Source organism: Hyperolius riggenbachi, chromosome 1 (assembly GCF_040937935.1).
Source record: "Hyperolius riggenbachi isolate aHypRig1 chromosome 1, aHypRig1.pri, whole genome shotgun sequence".
Taxonomy (NCBI): Eukaryota; Metazoa; Chordata; class Amphibia; order Anura; family Hyperoliidae; genus Hyperolius; species Hyperolius riggenbachi.
The window spans coordinates 169,719,605-169,743,084 of NC_090646.1; the positions used below are offsets into that span (position 1 = coordinate 169,719,605).

The following is a 23,480-nucleotide window of genomic DNA, read 5'->3' on the forward strand; positions in this document are numbered from 1 at the left end:
TGAGAAATCCGGATGTTCTACCCCACTTCCTATGGGGATTGTTGCGGCGATATTGGATGGGGACACATGGGCAAGCATTTTGGAGTGGAGCAGCACAGCTGGATCCGGATCCGGAGATGTTGGCAGCATGTCGCAGGTGGAGGTGAGTGCTAAACAGCAGAGGGCCTGATTCCACAGGTCCCCCTTCTGCTGACCTCCCAGACCCCCAACTTTTTTTTTGTTTTTAACGTTTTTTTGCCAAACGGATCCGGATCGCATCCTGATGGACACCTGATGCAACCTGACCGGATCCGGATCGGATCCGGATCAGAACCGTACGGTTCCGATCCGGATCCGGTCCGGATCCGGTCAGGTCATCCGGTCCGTTTGGCAAACAACCGCAAGTGTGAACCGGGCCTAAGATGATCTTTAGCTAGGACTGCCATTGTAAGCCATGCCCTTTAAGTGTTTGACCACCTTAAAGCCCGACTTATGCCTGCCAAATGGCAAAATGGTTGCCCCAGCCAGGTCTTACATAATAAATAATGGTCATTTCAGAAAAACATATTTCAATCAGTGTTGAGTGGAAATGTTGATATTATTTTTGCATCAATTTTCGCAAAAATAATGTATAATTAGAATTTCGAGTGAAAATACCATGTTTGCGATTTTTTTTTTTTTTTGCATTTTTCACAAATATTTGCTTTTTTCACAGTAAAATTATTGATTTTGCTGCGTTTTCATGAATTTTTGCATTGCAAAGAAAAATTTGTGGCAGAATTTCACAAGCAGCAGCGATTTTAATGTAGCGCTCTAAAGCCTGTTCAGAGCAGGATAGACCTAACTGTGAATGTTGCTTCCATCCATCTGTCTTCCATTTGCTTGCAGTAGAATACATAGAGGCAACATTTTGAAAATCACTCAGGGCACGGTGCGGTGTAATGTGACATTAAAGTCACAACGCAGCATTACTACGCAACGTAAAAAAAAGGTGGTAAGGCACATTAACGCTGCATTACCGTCGCATACAGTAGATACAGTGGAGCATATAGTCAATGAAAAGTATGCCTCTGTATCTGATAACGTCTGCGTTTAGAGGTAACGCACTGGAAGCAGTGAGTTACCATAACGCAACATTTACAACGAGACGCATAGACTTAACATTACAGGGTGTTAACCTGCGTTATAATTTCTTTATAAGGCAGGACAATAACGTCCCACTGTGTATGCACCCTTAAATTCTGGCTCTCCATCAGTTTCAGTGCATTCTACTTTCTATTAAATCCGCCAGGGTGGCGGCGCAGCACTTTAAAACATTTTTATTTTTTAACTCACGTAGCTAGCCTAGCGATAGCTACATGATAGCCGCTGTGCAGCGGCATCCCCCCACCCCTTCCGATCGCCGGAGGCAAATCCCATTCAGAACGGGATTTCCTGTTTGGCTTCCCGTCGCCATGGCGACGATCGGGATGACGTCATGGCGTCTGGGGGAGTCCCGATCCACCCCATAGCGCAGACTGGCTGTGATTGGCCTGGCTGCGCAAGGGGTCTCGGGGGGGCCCTCTAACGTGGCAGGTAGCGGTGAATTGGCGCAGAGCGGTGGCGATCGGCTTGTGCACGCAGCTAGCAAAGTGCTAGCTGCGTGTAACAAAGCAAACCGTGTGAAAATCGACCCACCAGGGCCTGAGCAATCCACCACGGCGAACATGGACAAGCTGAGCTTGTCCATACCGCTAAGGTGGTTAAATTCTACAGGCCTGATTCACAAAGCGGTGCAAACCTAGTTAGCATGCCTAAAGACTTTGGGCGTGCTAACTAGGGTGCTAAGTAGTTAGCGCGTACCAAGTTAAATCAGTTCGCATTCGCGCGCTAAGTTTAGCGCTGCCTGGTGCGCGCAAACAGTCGCACCCGATGCGCCCAAAACGGCGCATTGGATGCGCCCAAAACGGCGCATTGGATGCGCCCTAAACATCGCATGGGCCGTTTTGGGCGCATCAGGTCGCACCGGCCAGCGCTAAACTTAGTGAGCGAACCCGAAACTTAGCTAATTAGGGTGCGCAAAGTATGTTTAGGCGTGCTAAGGCGCTTTCCACAAGCGTGTTAACAGTTAACACCGCTTTGTGAATCAAGTCCTACCTTCCATTGCTCACTCCTACTATTTTTGTTGTTCCTGGTGATGGTAATTCAGTGTCAATAATGACCTATGCTGTTTTTACAACTTGCTGCAGGGCTTCTATGGTGCAACTGTTTATCCAAGCTGTCATGTAGTTGGTTTAAGATGCAGGGGTGGTGCTTCCATATGGGCAAAGCGGGGGGCGTCTAGCCGGCAGCCACATAATTTAGTGGGGTGGAGGGGAGCACACCAGGCTACTACACTGGGGGGGGGGGGAGGGGGGGAAGTCTGGCTATTACACTGGGGGGAGGGAGGGGGGCACATCTAACTACTATACTGGGGGAGGGAGGGGGGAACATCTAACTACTATTCTGAGGGGAGGGAGGGGGGCACATCTAGTTACCATACTGGGGGGGAGGGAGGGGGGCTTATCTAACTACTATACTTGGGATGGGGGGAGCGGGACATCTGGCTAATTTCTGGTGTGAAGGAGAAGAGAGCACATCTGGTTATTAAACAGGGGGGGGGAGGTTGTTAGGGGCACATCTTACTACTATATGGAGGTAGGGTCAGGGGGAGCCCATTGTAGCTCTAATTGGCCCTGTCAAGATGCTTTCTATAGTACATCTGTAGAAATTAACTAGCAGCTTCTGTGTGAGGTCAGTGCTTCTTAGCTTTCTGAAAAAGTATAGGCATTGTTGTGCTTTGCCAATTAGAGCTGAAACATTGTCAGCCCAGGACAGGTCCTCTGCAATGTTGACTCCCAAAAACTTAAAGCTGGAAACTCTTTCCACAGCCTCTACGTTGATTGGTATGTGACTGGTCTTTTTGGTTAGGGATGATCGGAAAGTGCAATTTCCGTTCCGCCCGAAATACGCCAGCACAAAATTCCATAACTGCTACATACCGTCGGAATTTTTCTAAATTCCGCGGAATTCCATTCTGGCGGTAAAAAAATCTCTCTCTGTCTCTGTCTCTCTCCCTCTCTCTCTTTGTCTTCCAGGGATTTGTAGGGTCTTAAAAGCAAGCTCTCCCTCTCCCTCTCTTTGTCTTCCAGAGATTTGTAGGGTCTCAAAAGCAAGCTCACATGCATTGGCCAGGAATTGAACCCAGGTCAACTGCTTGGAAGGTAGCAATGCTCACCACTATACTGCCAACACTACATGCTGAAGCCAGCCTAGCATGTGCCATTGTGATTTACCCAAGAGAAAAATGAGCTTGCTTATTTGCCTAATTTAAAATAGATGAAAGCAGTGGGGCACATGGTGATACTGCTTACAGGCTTCAATTCAAGACTTCAGAAAGATCATGTGCCCTCCTGGATGATGCTGGTGTAACACACACAGCAAAGGACAGCAATTTGAAGTCTGGAAGATTCCAGGGCATTCCTGCTAACCTAAAGCATACTTGTGGCTTACAACACATTGGCTTAAGACTTTACCAAAACCAATGCTCTAATATGGGGAAGCTTCTCTGTTTGCTGTTTTTTTTTTTTGTGTGGTGTCACAGTTCACTCATCTCTTCAACTACAAGAAAGGCCCAGGAGTAGTCTTAGCTACCGTAATATCTGTTACGGCAGGGCCCTTATTAGGCTCCCTGCACACTGCAAATCCGTTTTCCGATTCCGATTCCGTTTCCGATTCCGATTCCGTTTCCGATTTTTCTTGAATACATTCAACAGAAAAACGGATCAAAAAACGCAGCATGCAGTTAAGATTAAAAATCTGAATCGGAATCGGATGTAAAAACAGATTAAAAAGCGGAATCGGAATCTGAAATGCATGCAGTGTGCAAGAGGCCTTACACTTTCTCTTACAGGGCTATGGAAACCGTTTTGCCCATGCGATGAAGCGAGGTGCAAAAATGAAATCATGCCTAGCAGAGGATGGTTTTGATCCATCGACCTCTGGGTTATGGGCCCAGCACACTTCCGCTGCACCACTTTGCTTACGTTTGTATATAATATAACCTTCAATAGACGCTGTTTCGGGCAATGGTCCCAATTCACTAAAATAATGCTGGAGATAATAAAGCAAGAGAAAACTTACCTCCACACAGTAAGAGAGTTATCTTATCTCTTCATTCCTTAAGTTACCTCCTCTGTAGTTATTTTTACACGCAGCTAATTAACAGCCTGTCTTTAACTCTGGAGTTATTTTAAGGATTGGAGAGTTAACTTAAAGGGACTCCGAGCTCACACTAAAAATAAAATTTGAACTTACCCGGGCCTTTCTCCATCCCAGCCCTGGTCGGGACGTCCCACGCCGGCCTCCTGGCTCTTCTCCCGGCGGCTGTCCGCATACCACGGACAGGCCGGTCCCCCGGGCGACACTGGCTAGTGTCGGGCCTTCTCCTTCCTTATACGTCACGAATGACGTCACACGCCGGCCGCCGCGCGTTATGACGGCGGCCGGCGTGACAGCACGGCGCATGCGCGGTTTAATCGCGCATGCGCCGTGCTGTCAGCCGGCCGCCGTCATGACGCGCGGCGGCCGGTGTGTGACGTCATTCGTGACGTATAAGGAAGGAGAAGGCCCGACACTCACCAGTGTCGCCCGGGGGACCGGCCTGTCCGCGCTATGCGGACAGCCGCCGGGAGAAGAGCCAGGAGGCCGGCGTTGGACGTCCCGACCAGGGCTGGGATGGAGAAAGGCCCGGGTAAGTTCAAATTTTATTTTTAGTGAGAGCTCGGAGTCCCTTTAAAGACAGAAGAGTTAACTTTAGGTTTGCCTGAGGTAAAATGTTTCCTGAATGCTACATGCCTCATCACCATGGTAACAACTCTAGAAATGTTATTAAAGACAGGAGATAAACTTAGTGAATTGAGGCCAATTTCCTTCCTCAAGCTGTGTCAGGCTCTCTGAAGTGTATCACAAACACTACCCTTTATATAGTGACCATAAGTACAAAATAACTAATCAGTATGCACTGAGGACACAGAGGACCCCAGTGATTTTAAGGGTGATAGATCTAAGGAACTCCTGAGGAGGAAGGCGTTTTGGATCAAATGCCTGGGAACATTAGGAAATAGTGGACTTAACAGAGACTACAATCTCTCTTTTTGCTTATGACTTGACACTTGGGTTTAATTGTTTATTGGTGGGGTTTTGGATATAGCATGCTTGTGATATATTTTGATCCACATATCTCTTTCCCTTATTAGGGCAAGTGGTAGTTGGTTTATATCCAGAGCTTCTAATGTTATTGTCTAAGCTGTTTATGCAGTGTTCTATGCTGTGTTTGATCTGTGAGTTACATTTCTGTCCAGCCCCATACAGAGTCTCCTTTAAATTCCAGCCTACAAGGCAGAGACTCCCATTCAAACACTTCACCATCTAACCTGCATTCAGTCTGCTAATTAAGATGCTGGCAGCCTGTTTGCATATAGCTAGCATAGGAGGTCAGTTTTTGAGCATCTGAACTCAAAGTGCATCTGTAACTCTAAGTGTAAAGAAAATACAACGACCAAAATTAGACCAGAATTGAACCAGAAGGGAACAGAAGGAACTGACAGAAAACTCTGCTTCTCTGGTTAGTTACAAAAATGTTTAATCTGGTGTTTACTATCTGCCTGCTCTCCCCAGCCATCCTCAAATCTCTCCACACACTACATCCCCCTGCTGTCAGCAATATGCTGTACATTTCACCATCCCTCCTATCCACTCCACAGTTCGCCTCTCATGAGATTTTCTTATACTTACAACCTCACCTTCCATGTCACACTACGTCTAAATATAAGTCTACACCGCAACTTCTGCTCCGCTATATCTGCCTACTCCTCCTCCTTGTTGCTGGGGACATTTCACCTAACCCTGGACCCCCACTCCCCCCTGCTAATCACACTGTTTGCAATAAATCAAAATTCCCTCCCTCTTACTGTAACCGTATTAATATTCCACTCCTTCCCCCTACACCCCCTCCGATCTCGGCTGCCCTCTGGAATGCCCTCTGTCTGCAACAAACTGCCCTTTATCCATGATCTTTTCATTTCCAATGCTTTCACATTCTTTGGGATCACTGAAACCTGGCTGACCCCTTCTGACACAGTCTCACCTGCCGCCCTCTCCTATGGAGGTTTCCGCTTTAGCCACACTCCTAGAGGTGGGAATAAGCATGGTGGTGGTGTGGGAATTCTCCTCTCAGATAAATGCTCCTTCAAGCCTCTCACTCCTATTCCCTCTCTCTCCCTGCCATCCTTTGAAATCCATGCAGTCCGACTATACTCTCCCTTGAACCTCCAAATTGCAGTTATTTACCACCCTCCAGGCCCTGCTTCGGTTTTCTTGGATCATTTCTCTGCCTGGCTTCTCCAGTTCCTATCCTCTGACATCCCTACCATCATCATGGGTGATTTTCACATTCCTATTGACACCAATAACACTGTCTCCAAAAAACTTCTATCACTCACTTCCTCCTATGGCTTGTCTCAGTGGTCCTCTACCTCAACCCACACTGATGGCCATACGCTTGACCTTGTATTCACTCGTCTCTGCTCTGTCACTGACTTTACTAATGATCCACTACCACTCTCTGACCATAACCTACTTAGCTTCTCTCTCTCCTCCTCTTTTCTTACCTCCCTGGCACAAGCACGCTCACATACTCGAAGAAACTATTGCAATCTAGACATTCAAACTGTCTCTGATGCCCTGGCACCTCTCCTCACACAATCTTTCACTGACCCAGACTCGGCTGCTATACACTACAACAGCTCCATTACAAAAGTCATGGATGACTTCACCCCCCTCGTCAATGCCCGCCCTCACCGTGTCTGTCGCCAACCCTGGATGACCAAAACCACTAAACCGTTAAAAAGGTGCTCTAAAGCAGCTGAACGGCGCTGGAGGAAAAGTAACACAAGTGAGGACTTCATCTTATATAAAATTGCCTTGAACAACTTCAGAAACGCACTCTCTGTGGCAAAAAAGTCCTATTTTTCTTCCCTAATATCCGCCCATTTACACAATCCAAAACGCTTGTTCAGCACCTTCAACTCCGTTCTCCATCCCCCTCCTCCTCCTCCTTCATCTTGCTTATCAGCTGAAGAATTTGCAACATACTTCACTGATAAAATTGACAAAATCAGAAGTGAATTCTCCATGCAGCCCTCAAATCCCACCTCCACACCTCTCATTAACTGTTCTCTAACTGCCTTTTCTCCACTCTCTGAACACTCTCTTTCCTGTATAATTGCCAAAGCTAATCTAACCACCTACTCTTTGGATCCTATTCCCTCCCATTTCATTCCGCAGCTATCCTCATCTCTCTTGCCTGCACTAACAACGTTATTTAACCTGTCCCTCTCTACTGACATCTTTCCATCCCCACTCAAAAAAGCTGTTGTGACACCGCTACTTAAAAAACCTTCTCTAGATCCTACCACACTTGCCAACTACCGCCCAGTGTCACTTCTCCCATTTGCATCCAAACTACTTGAACGCCATATACATGCAGAATTAAGCCATTATTTATCTGCTAACTCCCTACTTGATCAGTTCCAGTCTGGCTTTCGCTCTAACCACTCCACGGAAACAGCCCTTACCAAAGTGGCCAATGACCTTCTTACAGCCAAATCCAAAGGTCAATTTTCCATACTCATCCTTCTTGATCTGTCATCAGCATTTGATACTGTCGACCACACCTTACTCCTACAAATACTTTCAAATGTCAGAATAAAGGGCCTTGCTCTCACATGGTTATCTTCCTACCTTTCTGGAAGGTCCTTCACAGTCTCCTACTCAGATCAGATCTCTTTTCCTCATGCTTTGTCTGTCGGGGTTCCCCAAGGCTCTGTCCTTGGTCCCCTCCTCTTTTCCATCTACATGCATGGTCTTGGTGATTTAATCAACTCATTCGGGTTTCAATACCACCTCTATGCAGATGATACACAACTGTACCTCTCTGCCCCAGACCTTAACTCCCTCCTTAAACGTGTTCCTGACTGCTTGTCTGCTATATCCTCCTTCATGTCCTCTCGCTTCCTAAAACTTAATATGAGTAAAACAGAACTAATAATTTTTCCACCGTCTCTGTCCACCTCCCTGCCTGAAGTTACAATAAATGTTAATAACACTCACATAACTTCAGTTCCCAAAGCTCGGTGCTTGGGGGTGATATTCGACTCATCTCTCTCTTTTATTCCACATGTTCACTCCATAACCAGCTCCTGCCATCTCCAACTCAAAAACATATCTCGCATCCTTCCCTTTCTCACTCAAGACACAACTAAAATGTTAATACATGCTCTCATAATTTCTCGTCTGGACTACTGCAACGTACTACTTTGTGGACTACCGTCTAACAAACTGGCCCCGCTCCAGTCGGTACTGAACTCAGCTGCTTGTCTCATTCATCTTTCTTCTCGATCTTCCTCTGCCGACCCTCTTTGTCAAGCTCTTCACTGGCTGCAAATTAACCAGAGGATTCAGTTTAAACTCCTAACCCTAACCTACAAAGCTCTTCACAATCTCTCTCCCCGGTACATATCCTCACTAATCTCCAGATACAAACCCAATTGCAATCTCAGATCGGCACATGATCTTCTGTTGTCCTCCTCTAGAATCAACTCCTCATATTCACGTTTACAAGACTTCGCACGCGCTTAACCCCTCTTCTGGAATGCCCTCCCACAACACATCCGTCACTCGCCAACCTTTGTTACCTTTAAACGCTCTCTAAAAACACACTTGTTCCGACAAGCATATGCTCTACCTTAGGCCACTTCCCTTTGTACTAAGACCAAATTGCACTCCTACTAGGTATCTTAAAACACAAAGCCTCTATATATTTGCTGCATACTACCCCTCCTCCTGCCCCCCCCCCCCCCATTCCCTTTAGATTGTAAGCTCGCAAGGGCAGGGCTCTCTCCCCCTTTTGTGTCTTGGTAACCATTATACATTTTATTCATCATGTTAATTTTATCACTGTCATTATCAATTCGATAATTTGTATTTTGTATCATTCTTTGTATTTTGTCACTAATTATGTATCTTGTATATTGGTGTACACCATTGTCTGTATTATTATGTGCCCCAGGTTTGTTTCTTACTTTGTACAGCGCCACGGAATATGTTGGCGCTTTATAAATCAATAATAATAATAATAATAATAATAATAATTGTGATGTTTGTCTCTTTTATGTATTTGGGATGCAGAGGGGACACGGGGAATGATTTTTGATTTTGCCTTCATTTTCCTTTTTGATCTGATCCTTTTAGGAATGCCATTTTTCATTCACCCGTTTAACTATATGTGTCACTAGCCATTTCACATGCGCCTTACTTGGCTTATGTGAAAGGGAGCTATAGGTATTTGTATGCATATTTATATGCGTTTATGCATTTGGTAAGTGCTTTATGTACTTTTTATGTGTCGAGCAACCGGTGTTCTCATTTATATTTTTACGCGTCTAATTACACTTTTACGCGTTATATTTGCATGCACGCTTTATGTGTATGGCTATGCAGTTTTTATGTGATGCTTTACTATGAGCGCATTTTTACATGTGCGCAGACACTTTACACATACAGCAATGCATAAGCTTTTACGCCTGCGCAGACATTTTTACGCATACATCAACGTGTAAGTCACAAGACTAGCAATACGTTTTCAGGAAGCTTTTCAGCGTTCGGCGTGACACATACGGGTAGGAACTTCGGTTCCCTATCAGGTCCTCTCTTACTGGACAGTTGGAGTTAGGAGGTAAGGGGGATTTTGAATTTTCATGACACTTTATGATTGGTCAATTGGATTTATGTCATGGGGGGGGGAACATACGTGGCTTTTTGTAGTTCCCCATCAGGTCCTCAGTGTCCTCTCTGCATCCTGATTGGTTATTTTGTACTTATGGTCACTACATAAAGGGTAGTGTTTATGATACACTTCAGAGTGAGCCTGACACAGCTTGAGGAAGGACCTTGTCTAAAACAGCGTCTGTCGCTGTTATGGCTTTCTCTTTGTTATTTTAACAACTTATTTAAACAATTATTGCGCACTTTCTGTAAATCCAATAAACTTAATTTCACTTCCCAAATATCACTGTGTGTGTCTCCTATATGATATATTTAAGGCTCCCTGCACACTGCAAATCCGTTTTCCGATTCGGATTCCGTTTCCGATTCTGATTCCGATACCGTTTCCGATTTTCCTTGAATACATTCAACAGAAAAACGGATCAAAAAACGCAGCATGCAGTTAAGATTAAAAATCTGAATCGGAATCGGATGTAAAAACAGATTAAAAAGCGGAATCGGAATCTGAAATGCATGCAGTGTGCAAGAGGCCTAACTGACATTTTTTATCCTAACTAACGATTTGTACAGGAAAAGCAAACTTTTGCATCGCACTACTTGAGGACCGCGGGCTTTACCCCCCTTAAAGAGACACTTAAGCCAGAAAAAAAAATGAGTTTTACTCACCTGGGGCTTCTACCAGCCCCCTGCAGCAGTCCTGTGCCCTCGCAGCCCCTCACTAATCCTCTGGTCCCCCTCTGCCAGCTAGTTTCGTTTTTGCCGACAGGCCCATCAGGACTGGCCACTCGTAGCTTTTTACGCATTCCCGACTGTAATTAGCGCTATTGCGGGCCGCAACGCGTATGAAAATACGCGTTGCCACATTACACACGCATAGATATGCGGCAACGCGTATTTTTGTACGCATTGCGGCCCGCAATAGCGCTAATTACAGTCGGGAATGCAGAAAAAGCTACGCGTGGCCAGTCCTGACAGGCCTGTCGGCAAAAACGAAACTAGCTGGCAGAGGGGGACCAGAGGATTAGTGAGGGGCTGCGAGGGCACAGGACTGCTGCAGGGGGCTTGGTAGAAGTCCCAGGTGAGTAAAACTCATTTTTTTTTCCTGACTTAAGGTTCACTTTAAGGACCAGAGCCTTTTTTTCCATTCAGACCACTGCAGCTTTCACGGTTTATTGCTCGCTCATACAACCTACCACCTAAATGAATTTTGGCTCCTTTTCTTGTCACTAATAAAGCTTTCTTTTGGTGCTATTTGATGATTGCTGCGATTTTTACTTTTTATTATATTCATCAAAAAGACATGAATTTTGTCCAAAAAAAATGATTTTTTTAACTTTCTGTGCTGACATTTTTCAAATAAAGTAAAATTTCTGTATACATGCAGCACGAAAAATGTGGACAAACATGTTTTTGATTAAAAAAAAAACCCATTCAGCCTATATTTATTGGTTTGGGTAAAAGTTATAGCATTTACAAACTATGGTGCAAAAAGTGAATTTTCCCATTTTGAAATATCTCTGACTTTTCTGACCACCTGTCATGTTTCATGAGGGGCTAGAATTCCAGGATAGTATAAATACCCCCCAAATGACCCCATTTTGGAACGAAGACATCCCAAAGTATTCACTGAGAGGCATAGTGAGTTCATAGAAGATAATATTTTTTGTCACAAGTTAGCGGAAAATGACAGTTTGTGACAAGAAAAAAAAAAGTTTCCATTTCTGCTAACTTGTGACAAAAAAAAATGAAATCTGCCACGGACTCACCATGCCCCTCTCTGAATACCTTGAAGTGTCTACTTTCTAAAATGGGGTCGTTTGTGGGTTGTGTTTACTGTCCTCGCATTTTGGGGGGTGCTAATTTGTAAGCACCCCTGTAAAGCCTAAAGGTGCTCATTGGACTTTGGGCCCCTTAGCGCAGTTAGACTGCAAAAAAAGTGCCACACATGTGGTATTGCCGTACTCAGGAGAAGTAGTATAATGTGCTTTGGGGTGTATTTTTACACATACCCATGCTGGGTGGGAGAAATATCTCTGTAAATGACAATTTTTTGATTTTTTTTACACACAATTTTCCATTTACAGAGAGATTTCTCCCACTCAGCATGGGTATGTGTAAAAATACACCCCAAAACACATTATACTACTTCTCCTGAGTACGGCGATACCACATGTGTGACACTTTTTTGCAGCCTAGGTGCGCTAAGGGGCCCAACGTCCTATTCACGGGTCATTTTGAGGCATTTGTTTTCTAGACTACTCCTCAATGTTTAGGGCCTCTTAAATGCCAGGGCAGTATAGGAACCCCACAAGTGACCCCATTCTAGAAAAAAGACACCCCAAGGTATTCTGTTAGGTGTATGGCAAGTTCATAGAAGATTTTATTTTTTGTCACAAGTTAGTGAAAAATGACACTTTGTGAAAAAAAAACAATAAAAATCAATTTCCGCTAACTTTTGATAAAAAATAAAATCTTCTATGTACTCATCATACACCTAACAGAATACCTTGGGGTGTCTTTTTTCTAAAATGGGGTCACTTGTGGGGTTCCTATACCGCCCTGGCATTTTACGGGCCCAAAACCGTGAGTAGTCTGGAAACCAAATGTCTCAAAATGACTGTTCAGGGGTATAAGCATCTGCAAATTTTGATGACAGGTGGTGTATGAGGGGGCAAATTTTGTGGAACCGGTCATAAGCAGGGTGGCCTTTTAGATGACAGGTTGTATTGGTCCTGATCTGATGGATAGGAGTGCTAGGGGGGTGACAGGAGGTGATTGATGGGTGTCTCAGGGGGTGGTTAGAGGGGAAAATAGATGCAATCAATGCACTGGGGAGGTGATCGGAAGGGGGTCTGAGGGGGATCTGAGGGTTTGGCTGAGTGATCAGGAGCCCACACGGGGCAAATTAGGGCCTGATCTGATGGGTAGGTGTGCTAGGGGGTGACAGGAGGTCATTGATGGGTGTCTCAAGGTGTGATTAGAGGGGGGAATAGATGCAAGCAATGCACTGGCGAGGTGATCAGGGCTGGGGTCTGAGGGCCTTCTGAGGGTGTGGGCGGGTGATTGAGTGCCCTAGGGGCAGATAGGGGTCTAATCTGATGGGTAGCAGTGACAGGGGGTGATTGATGGGTAATTAGTGGGTGTTTGGAGGAGAGAATAGATGTAGACAATGCACTTGGGAGGTGATCTAAAGTCAGATCTGCGGGCGATCTATTGGTGTGGGTGGGTGATCAGATTGCCCGCAAGGGGCAGGTTAGGGGCTGATTGATGGGTGGCAGTGACAGGTGGTGATTGATGGGTGGCAGTGACAGGGGGTGATTGGTGGGTGATTGACAGGTGATCAGTGGGTTATTACAGGGAAGAACAGATGTAAATAATGCACTGGCGAATTGATAAGGGGGGGGGGGTCTGAGGGCAATCTGAGCGTGTAGGCGGGTGATTGGGTGCCCGCAAGGCCCCCGGCAGATTAGGGTCTGATCTGATGGGTAACAGTGACAGGTGGTGATAGAGGGTGATTGATGGGTGATTGATGGGTAATTAGTGGGTGTTTAGGATAGAGAACAGATGTAAACAATGCACTTGGGAGGTGATCTGACATCGGATCTGCGGGTGATCTATTGGTGTGGGTGGGTGATCAGATTGCCCACAAGAGGCAGGTTGATGGGTGGCAGTGACAGGGGGTTATTGATGGGTGATTGACAGGTGATTGACAGGTGATCAGTGGGTTATTACAGGGGGGATAGAGGCATACAGTACACAGGGGGGGGGGGGGTCTGGGGAGAATCTGAGGGGTGGGGGGTGATCAGGAGGGAGCAGGGGGAAGTTTAGGGCATAAAAAAAATAGCGTTTACAGATAGTGACAGGGAGTGACTGATGGTTGATCAGGGGGGTGATTGGGTGCAAACAATGTTCTGGGGGGTGGGCAGGGGGGGTCTGAAGGCTGGGGTGGGAGATCAGGGGGGCTGTGTGGAAAAAAAAAGTGTGTGGTGCATACTCACTACTGCTTCCTCCTCGCTGGTGGTCTCTGGAACAATGAGACCACGAGGCGAGGAGGAAGCGTGTATAAAGCACTTTGTTTACCTAACAAAGTGCTTTATACACTTTAATTATGCGGATTTCCTTATTCCTCCGCCCGCCGGCGCTGCTAATTGGCCGGCGGGCTGGAGGCTATATCCCCAGCCATCGATCCCCGGCGGAGGATCGCGTCACGGATGACGCGATCGCTCCGCCCATGCCCGTACAAGGACCGCCACCTCTGTGCATGAGCTGGTCCTTGCGGCATCCACTTTCCGACCGCCCCTGTGCAGTGGGTGGTCGTTAAGTGGTTAATTTTAGAACTTTTGTTTGCTAGCTGAGTTCTTAAACAGTTTTATTTAGATAATGTGAAAAGTATGTAAGGAGGAATAAGTTGATATAGGAAGAAGGTAAAGTTTTAAATGGTAATATGCTACATGGTTATGTTTTCTTTAATATGCTACATGGTAAATAGCATCTCATGTCCATTTCAGTACAAAAAAAGTTTTAACCTGGGAGCACCCAGTAGTGGCCACTTTCTGCATTAAATAAACATAAAACCTGGCGCTCCTCACTACCTCCTTGCTTTCCTCTCTCCTATATCAATCTGGTTCGCTTACTGCATAAAAAGTGTGTGTAACACTCACAAAAATATTAAAAACATAAAAGCAGAGCGATCAACAGTAACAAGAACTGCAACACTAATGCTGCTAAGTAATCAATGTCCTCTTTGGCGTAAGCCTAATGCTGTCCAAACAAAGTTCATCCACATTTGATAAGTATAGGCTCTTCACTGTAAAACTTCCTCCAAAGAAATTGATAAATTTCTGTCACAGCGCTTATCACTATACGCTCACCAGATCGGTTGGCCAATCTTTTCAGATCAGCAGTCAGCGTTTTTGGCCTTGCCAGCAAGAGATTCCTCCGATCACTTCACCAGCCTCTCCAGGCATCCGACCATAAGCTCAGAATAAAACAAGGGAAATGCAATAGTGTGATACCATTTGGATAGAGCTTAATATTATCACCAGTGCACCCCTTTTCCAAAACAGTGCCCTTCCACCATAAACAGATACACAAGGCGCTCACCAGATGCACTGGCCGACCCGCAACAGACCAGCAATATAGCGTGTTGTTATAACTTCAGTTTTTGGGATAAAGGACATCCTAGGACTCAAACAAAGCCGACCATAGCATAATTCCGTTTGATTTTAATAAGTAATAAAAGTAGTGCACTTACAAATTTGCAGTAAAACATGCGCATATAAAAAAACGTAGCACAGGATCCTCCAGCGTCTCCTCAGCTCCTTAGGCTCCGCCCTACTAGTTTCGTCCAATGACTCATCAGGGGCTTCAAGATCCCCTGATGAGTCATTGGACGAAACTAGTAGGGCGGAGCCTAAGGAGCTGAGGAGACGCTGGAGGATCCTGTGCTACGTTTTTTTATATGCGCATGTTTTACTGCAAATTTGTAAGTGCACTACTTTTATTACTTATTAAAATCAAACGGAATTATGCTATGGTCGGCTTTGTTTGAGTCCTAGGATGTCCTTTATCCCAAAAACTGAAGTTATAACAACACGCTATATTGCTGGTCTGTTGCGGGTCGGCCAGTGCATCTGGTGAGCGCCTTGTGTATCTGTTTATGGTGGAAGCACGTTGGTGGCACTGTTTTGGAAAAGGGGTGCACTGGTGATAATATTAAGCTCTATCCAAATGGTATCACACTATTGCATTTCCCTTGTTTTATTCTGAGCTTATGGTCGGATGCCTGGAGAGGCTGGTGAAGTGATCGGAGGAATCTCTTGCTGGCAAGGCCAAAAACGCTGACTGCTGATCTGAAAAGATTGGCCAACCGATCTGGTGAGCGTATAGTGATAAGCGCTGTGACAGAAATTTATCAATTTCTTTGGAGGAAGTTTTACAGTGAAAAGCCTATACTTATCAAATGTGGATGAACTTTGTTTGGACAGCATTAGGCTTACGCCAAAGAGGACATTGATTACTTAGCAGCATTAGTGTTGCAGTTCTTGTTACTGTTGATCGCTCCACTTTCTGCATTAGCAGCTTGTTTCACTGAGCAAGGCAACCTTTCCACTGATATTAATAGTGCAATAGTTGTATTTAGTTTGCTTCTGTGGGCACTTGTTCTTAATTTACCTGCCATAATTTGGCTTTTATAAATACAGAATATATTGCTAGCTGCATTGCTTGCAAAAATAATTTTTATGACTTTAATAAATAAACCATAAAGTTAAAGACTACCTCCAGTAAAATGTCACGACAGGCTCTCTTTTAATGATGATGGAACAGGAAAGGGGAGGGGGGGGAGACTCAGGCTTAAATACTTACCTGTTCCAATGCCATCAGGTCAGGCTGCTCTTCCCACCCCCACTGCACTCCCAAAGCTCTTCGGAAACCTTCACCTGAGGGAGCCGGATTGATCACCTGTCTGGAGGGATGACGTCTGAACAGGTAAGTATTAAATCCTGACATCCCCCAATCCTCAATTATAAAGACAGAGCTTGTCATGCAGAGACAGAGCCTGTTTTATCAGAGGTACTCTTTAACATGAGAATCTCATAAAGAAGTTTACAAAGCTACATGCATGTCTTCATTAATAAGTGCTTGCTAAAATTAAACAATTCTGCATGCAGAACACTAGATAATCAGACTATTGAAGTCCTCTCCAGCTTTCAGATTTCATTCAGGGATGTAACAATAGACCCTGCAAGGGGTACCTCCACAGGGGCGGCCCAGAAGCCACAGGCGGCCCCGTGGGGGAAAAAGTTTGAGAGACTGACAACTAAGGGCATGGAGAGAAAACGTATTCTACTCTCCTACCATTGTTATGTTGACTGCATGTGTCTACCACACAGATAAGGAATCCTACACACACTTTGGAATTTGTACACTGTCCCTCCTCCGTAGGGTTCGTAAAAAACATCTCTCTCACACTGCAGCAGAGTTCTGATGACTTCATGTACAACTTTACAAACAAAGGAGTCACAGTTGAAAAAAGTTGTAGACCTTCCCTCAGAAGAGATTCCTAGATTCTTATCACACACAGGCTAGTGACCTTATGGTATCTAATTACTGGACAAAGTGGAATGGGTAAGATTGATGTCTGACTGTTGCTGCCTCATAAGTGATTGTGTCTCATACTTAGTATGTACTAACAGTATCAATCAGTGACCTTCTGAATGTTTTGCCAAAGTTACAGGAAATACTATATCTTACGTTCAGCATGTCATTGTTGTTCCTCCATATAGCATGTGCTCTCATGTAGTAAAATAATACGGCTGTGTGTGTATGTATGTACTGGGAACAGAGCTGCGACAAGGGACTTGTTGGCTGCAAGGGGCTGGAGGAAGCCCTGGGTAAGTAGATCTAGGGGTAGCATAGATTGCCTGACATTTACTTTAAAGAGGAACTTCAGCCTAAACAAACAAACATACATACATTAAGTTACATTAGTTATGTTAATTAAAATAGATAGGTAATATAATCTCTTACCCACCCTGTTTTAAAAGAACAGGCAAATGTTTGATTTCATGATGGCAGCCATCTTTTTGGTTGAAAGAAGGTGACAGGGAGCATGAGACACAGTTCCAACTGTCCTGTGTCCTGAGCACCTCTCCCAGTTGCTAGGCAACGTGAATAACAACATAGGAAATACCATCATGCTCTGCACAGCATCAGGGAAAAAAAGCCCGGGCTTTTTTCTTTGATGGCTGGAGCTTACATAAAAATGCAGCTAAAATTATGCTTTGGTAAGAAAAACAAAGTTCTGATGCTGTGAAACTGTTAGGGCTCGTTCCCACTGTTGCGACGCGATTTCGGCCGCATTCCGACGCTTGTAAAAACGCATGCGGATGCGTTTCCACATGCGTTTTTACCCGCGATTTCGCATGCGATTTCGCATGGCAGGGTGCCATGCGAAATTAACCATGACACTGCCAGGGCTAAATAAAATTGAAAAAGGTGCGAAATCGCACGCGAAATCGCGGGTAAAAACGCATGTAACAAACACATGCGTTTTTACTATTAAATACATTAGCGGCGATTCGCACGGATTCCCGACGCAGGCGAAATCGTTGGCTCTTTTGTGCGTTTTTTTCACGCTGAAAAAAACGCACCTCAACAACGCTACAGTGGAAACAGGCCCATCCACTTGTATTACATGTGCGGATCTGCATGCGTTGGACGCATGCAGATTCGCGATAGTGGAAACGAGCCCTCAAAGTAACACCAAGCCTTTTAGTTCTGCTGAGTAGATTTTTAGTCCGGAGGTTCACTTTAAGTCTAAGTGTTTTTATCTGCATGAGGAAAACACATTAGTCCTCAGTTTTCCTGTGCAGAAAGTGAGGGGGGTGGGGGGCCCCTTCCAAAATTTTGCAGGGGTGCCCAGTGATGTCTAGTTACACCCCCGATTTCATTCATACTTCCAGGTACCTCCACTGTAGTGGCTTGTGTGAGCTTATGTAGTCTCCACTACATAATGCAGCTTTTGTAAACAAGGAGTATAAATGGCAAGAATCTCCAAAATTATCTATTAGGGGCAAAAAGATACATAATGTAAGGATTTTTATTAACCTTATTTCCTTGAGCTGAAGGTAATTGAGTACAGACTTGGTGGAATAACCTACACATTCTAGAAATTTAGAGAGTTTTTTCTTTTTTTCCTTGTGGGAATTCAGTTGGACCAGTGCAATCATTTTGGCAGATGTGCTATATCTTGAATAAGGTTTGCTATCTCTTGCCATTGCCAAGTAACATTAACTGTCAATTTCTATTATTCTCATTTCAGTGGGAAAAGCTACAGATGACAAAGAGTGAGCGGCGGAAAATAGTCTGTTCTGTATCATTTCATATAATTGCCATTACATGTGTAGTATGGTCATTGTATGTCCTTATAGACCGAACAGCAGAAGAGATCAGACAAGGCAATGACAACGGTAAGATGTCTTCAGTCGTACTTAAATCATATTGTTATTAAATAGCACAAAGAGATGTTTCTGTCGTCATTCACTGTAAGAGTGGAGGCCTGCAGCAATCTCAATAACAACACCCTTTTCCCATTGATCTTTCAACATGAGACATATGAGTGTGTAAGAATTATTAGTACGCCATCAGGTCAATTGGGTGCAGAGAGAGACGAATGATAGCTCACCCTGCTGCTGGTGAATCACTGGGCGGCGTTAAATACTATTTCCCCTCCAAGTAATTCAGTGTCCAGCGATTCCCGAATTACTCTTATGTGGGGCATAGACTATTGCATTTAAAGTGAACCAGAGATGAAAATAAACTAATGAGATAAACAATTGGATATGTCCTTCTACTCCTACAAATGACTCTTTTAGATATTTCAAGGTTTTATTCTATGTATAAACATTTACAAAGCAGATTTAATGTTTCATAGTCTCTGCTCAATTGCAGTGTCTCAAGAGTCCAAGAGTGAAAATACACAAACTATTGCCCTTTTTATCTTTTCCCCTCACGGTAAAAAGCCCAGGTATCTGCTTAGGAAAGTGTTTTATAGCTGTAATTTGTTATCAGTGAACCGACTGGGTCCTGACTGGAGAAAAACTGTCAGTTCCATAGCTAATTATACACTCTTTCAGGCAGGGAAAAAAGAAAAGGAGCACAGCATAAGAGTTTGTATGCTTACCACTGTATATGCACATGTTTATGTCATCATGTCACATGTCATCTTTGGTACACTTTAAGCCATAGCCCTGCCACCATCTGGCGCTACGCACCTCCGTGTCTGAATCCACATGACCTGCTTCAATATGAGCCCTTATTCAATTCACTTTTTCTCCTAAATTTTGTCCTAGGTGATATTTTACACGTTGTCATAAAATACCTTTTAAGACACCAATACTTAAAACATTTTTGACATTTCTTTTTGGTACTTTTTCAATTACAAAGTGTTAAAAGTTTTTTTTGCAGAATATGAAAACGATCTCCTAGAAGAAACCTTAGGACAAAAAGGTGAATTAAATAAGGGCCATGATCTGCTATCAGCAGGATTCAAAATTGCTGGGCCTGAATTACTAGGGATCTACAAAGTAGGAGGGTATGGGAGAAACCAATGAAAACAGGTTGAAAACATTTGTCACTTGTTAGTAGGCATTTTTATAGATATTCTGTCCACACTTACTAAGATATATAAGTTGTCCTCTGTTTTCCAGTACCCCCGTCGTAATCTATTCTACAGCCAATATTTCCCCACCGTCAAGAAAAAAAAAATCTTGATGAAATCACTTTTCTTTCTTGTTCTTTTTTTTTTTTAATATACAATATGGTTTTCAAACAGGATTTTAATTTTCTATAAAAATTTCTAAAAGTTACTAACAATAATGTTACGGTAATTGTATCTTACTTGACTTCAATATTGGATTCATGGTAAAATACTAAATATCCACTGCCTTTTCCCCATGGCCACAGGATATTAGCAAAATGAATGCTAATAGTTGAGTATATATAAAAAAAAAGGTCTCCAGTGTTTGTCACCCCCACCATTTCTCCCTGCTCATCTCCTTTCCTTTGTAACGTGTAACCTTAAGACCCTCACACAACATAACTTTTGCTTGATGCCTAATACTATCCTCCCCCTTAAAGAGACTTGAAGTCTCCGGAAATTCAACTTTTTATTGCAAAAACCTGTTCAACATTAGTACCCTAACTAAAACGCTGCATCCCCGCGGCTGAAATCCAACTAAATCCCCTCAAACTCCCCGGGTCATACTGCGGGTAGCGCTTCCGTGAGAGGAAGAGCTTTCTGCTACAGCTCTGCCTCTACATGCATCTATCAGCGTGTATCTCCGCCTCTGCCCGACCCTCTCAGTTTTACTTCACTGAGAGGGGCGGGGGAAAGGCAGAGATACGTGCGGATTGACGCACATGGAGGCAGAGCTGCAGCTGAAAGCTCTGCCTCCCGGGGCAGCAAAATCCATGACCAAGAAAGTCGTGGATTTTGCAAGGGGATTTTGGGGGGGATTTAGTTAGAGTTCATCTGCGGGGATGCAGTGTTTTAGTTAGGGCAATAATGTTGAACAGGTTTTAATAATAAAAAGCTGAAATTTCGGAGACTTCAGTGTTTCTTTAAAGGACTTCCGAGGTGCATAAATTTTGCTTTACATAACCGGGGATTCTTCCAGCCCATATAAGTCATTTGTGTCCCTCGCCACAGCTCTGGTCTTCTCCTGGGCCCCGCTAGCAGCCCGTTATGGGTCAATGTTTTCTGCATGTGCGCGGTAGGGAGCGCTCCCACATCACTGGCAGATGCAGTATGATCATGATGGCGTGGGCACATTCACACATGGGGCAGGTGCATGCTCGCACATGCATAGAAGATGTTGACCCATTGCGCAGAAGTGCGATCAGGAGGCATGTGGTCTGGGGCTGCGCATGTAGTTGTCAGAAGGCTACTGCTTCTTATTAAAGGAGTGTGGAATGACACCAAGGGCAAAGAAAGGCTGCAGGGGGCTGGAGGAAGCCCCCGGTAAGTTAAACTGGACACTTTTGTTTTGCTTTAGGTTCCCTTTAAGCACGTGGTTTTAATAACTAAAGTTTACCTCCCTCACCCTATCTCCTAACAATAAACATCCTAAATCATGATGACCCCTCACCACTTCTTACCTTTCATTGTTTTCACCCCTGCCACCAAATTCAAGCTCCAAAGGCAAAAATCTTGACAGCTAGTGCTTTAGCTATATTATAGCTGAATATCATAACCAATGTTAACCCCTTGCAACCCAAAAAAACGTGAGGTCAATTAACACCCTGGGCCTCAAGTTTTATTTTGGTTGCAAGGGATTATAGATATTAGAAAATATCCAGATAACTGGTACTGTAGCAAACGCTTCACGACCTCCTTCTTATGTGCCCTGACAGATCCCTTTACCGTGCTGCACTTTCCGCTAATAGATGGGCAGGAATGTTCCCTTTAAATGTTATGCTCCAGCTAATTTTATCAAATGTTATGCTGGTTCGTGCTAACAAGACTCAGGTGGCAAGGCCTGGATGACCAAAACCCACCACCTCTCTCAGTTAAGTGGACTACAAAGACGGTATTTTATTATGGATTCAAGATATAAAGGCAGGAAACTAGTGGAGCTTTACAGTTTCTTCAGGGATTTTTAAAGGTCAAACTCTCTTCAAGAGACTACATCTATAATGAACTTAATCTGTTTGTCTGCTAAGCTTGTCCATATGATCACGCTTGAATAAACCAAAACAATGATGTACCAAGTACAGTAAACTACAGCAGTCAATCAGTACTCATGTCTCATATGGCTACAGGAAATGGAAATCTGATTGATTTCCATTGTTGTACCTCTGTGCCATTTGACGTCTGAACGAATAACCATAAGGATGTTTAATTGTTACCTATAACCAATTTCCAAGGTATTGAGAGGAGGTATTGTACAAAGGAACTGTTAAACATTCTTTCTGTCTTCACATTTCTTAAAGGAATACTGTAGGGGGTCGGGGGAAAATGAGTTGAACTTACCCGGGGCTTCTAATGGTCCCTGGCAGACATCCTGTGTCCGCGCAGCCACTCACCGATGCTCCGGCCCCGCCTCTAGTTCACTTCTGGAATTTCAGACTTTAAAGTCTGAAATCCACTGCGCCTGCGTTGCCATGTCCTCGCTACTGCTGATGTCAACTGGAGTGTACGGCACAGACCCAGTATGGTCTGTGCCTGCGCAGTACGCTCCTGGTGACATCAGCGGGAGCAAGGACATGGCAATGCAGGTGCAGTGGTTTTCAGACTTTAAAGTCTAAAACTCCAGAAGTGAACCGGAGGCAGGGCCGGAGCATCAGTGAGTGGCTGCGCGGGCACATGATGTCTGCAGGGGACTGTTAGAAGCCCTGGGTAAGTTCAACTCATTTTCATCCGACCCCCTACAGTATTCCTTTAAAGTTACATTACCTGCATGTTATACTAGGAGGTAATGTAGCTGTGTGTAGTAGTATATTCAAAGCACACCTCAAGTGAGCGGAGTATGCCATAATTATTTATTTTAACCATTTAAGCCACACGGGCGTGAGTCTTACATTCGCGGCTGCTGCTGGTCAAAGTGTAATAAGCTTAACCAACTTAGCATGCAGGCTAGCTGCAGCTGTATATAGGCAGCCATTATTATTGTATCTATGGGATGCATGTAAGTGTGGGTATGAGAGTGGATTGAAACCCCTCGGATAGATGATGGGAAGTTTGTGAAGTCCAATATTGTGTTTTTTTAACGCTTGGATTTTAATTTAATTTTCGTGTTGATCATGTGTCACATTGATGGTTACTGGAAAAATTGAGGTCTAAAATTATCTTCTGTTGTGTCCAAATGTTTCAGTTATATTAACTAAGTGTTAGACCTATCACCCCAGTGTACTGGTGGTTTGAGATATATAATACTCACCCAGTTTCACTTGGCATTTTGTTTTCCTAGTGAGGACTCTTATGATCCCTGTTTTCAAAAACAGTGATCAGTCTCAGATGCAGGAGCAATCGTGCCGCCGCACTCCCTCCTGCTCGATCTCACCACCCCCAATGCTGATCGTTAGATTAACTGAAAAAATGCACCTTTAGTTCCAAATAAAATATTGTCAACATA

The 23,480-nt window shown here is 44.3% G+C and overlaps 1 protein-coding gene across 2 annotated transcripts in view; it reads left to right on the forward strand.

Annotated features, from left to right (window-relative positions):
* Window positions 1-21,841, forward strand: part of MARCHF1 (membrane associated ring-CH-type finger 1) — a 313,731-nt gene extending 291,890 nt beyond the window's left edge. For both annotated transcript variants that reach the window (XM_068278840.1, XM_068278841.1), the window contains 2 exons: window positions 18,668-18,815; window positions 21,760-21,841. In XM_068278840.1, coding sequence (XP_068134941.1) covers window positions 18,668-18,815; window positions 21,760-21,815 — 204 coding nt within the window. In that variant the 3' untranslated portion in view covers window positions 21,816-21,841. The remainder of the gene's footprint in view (window positions 1-18,667; window positions 18,816-21,759) is intronic.
* The last annotated feature ends 1,639 nt before the right edge of the window (window positions 21,842-23,480 follow it).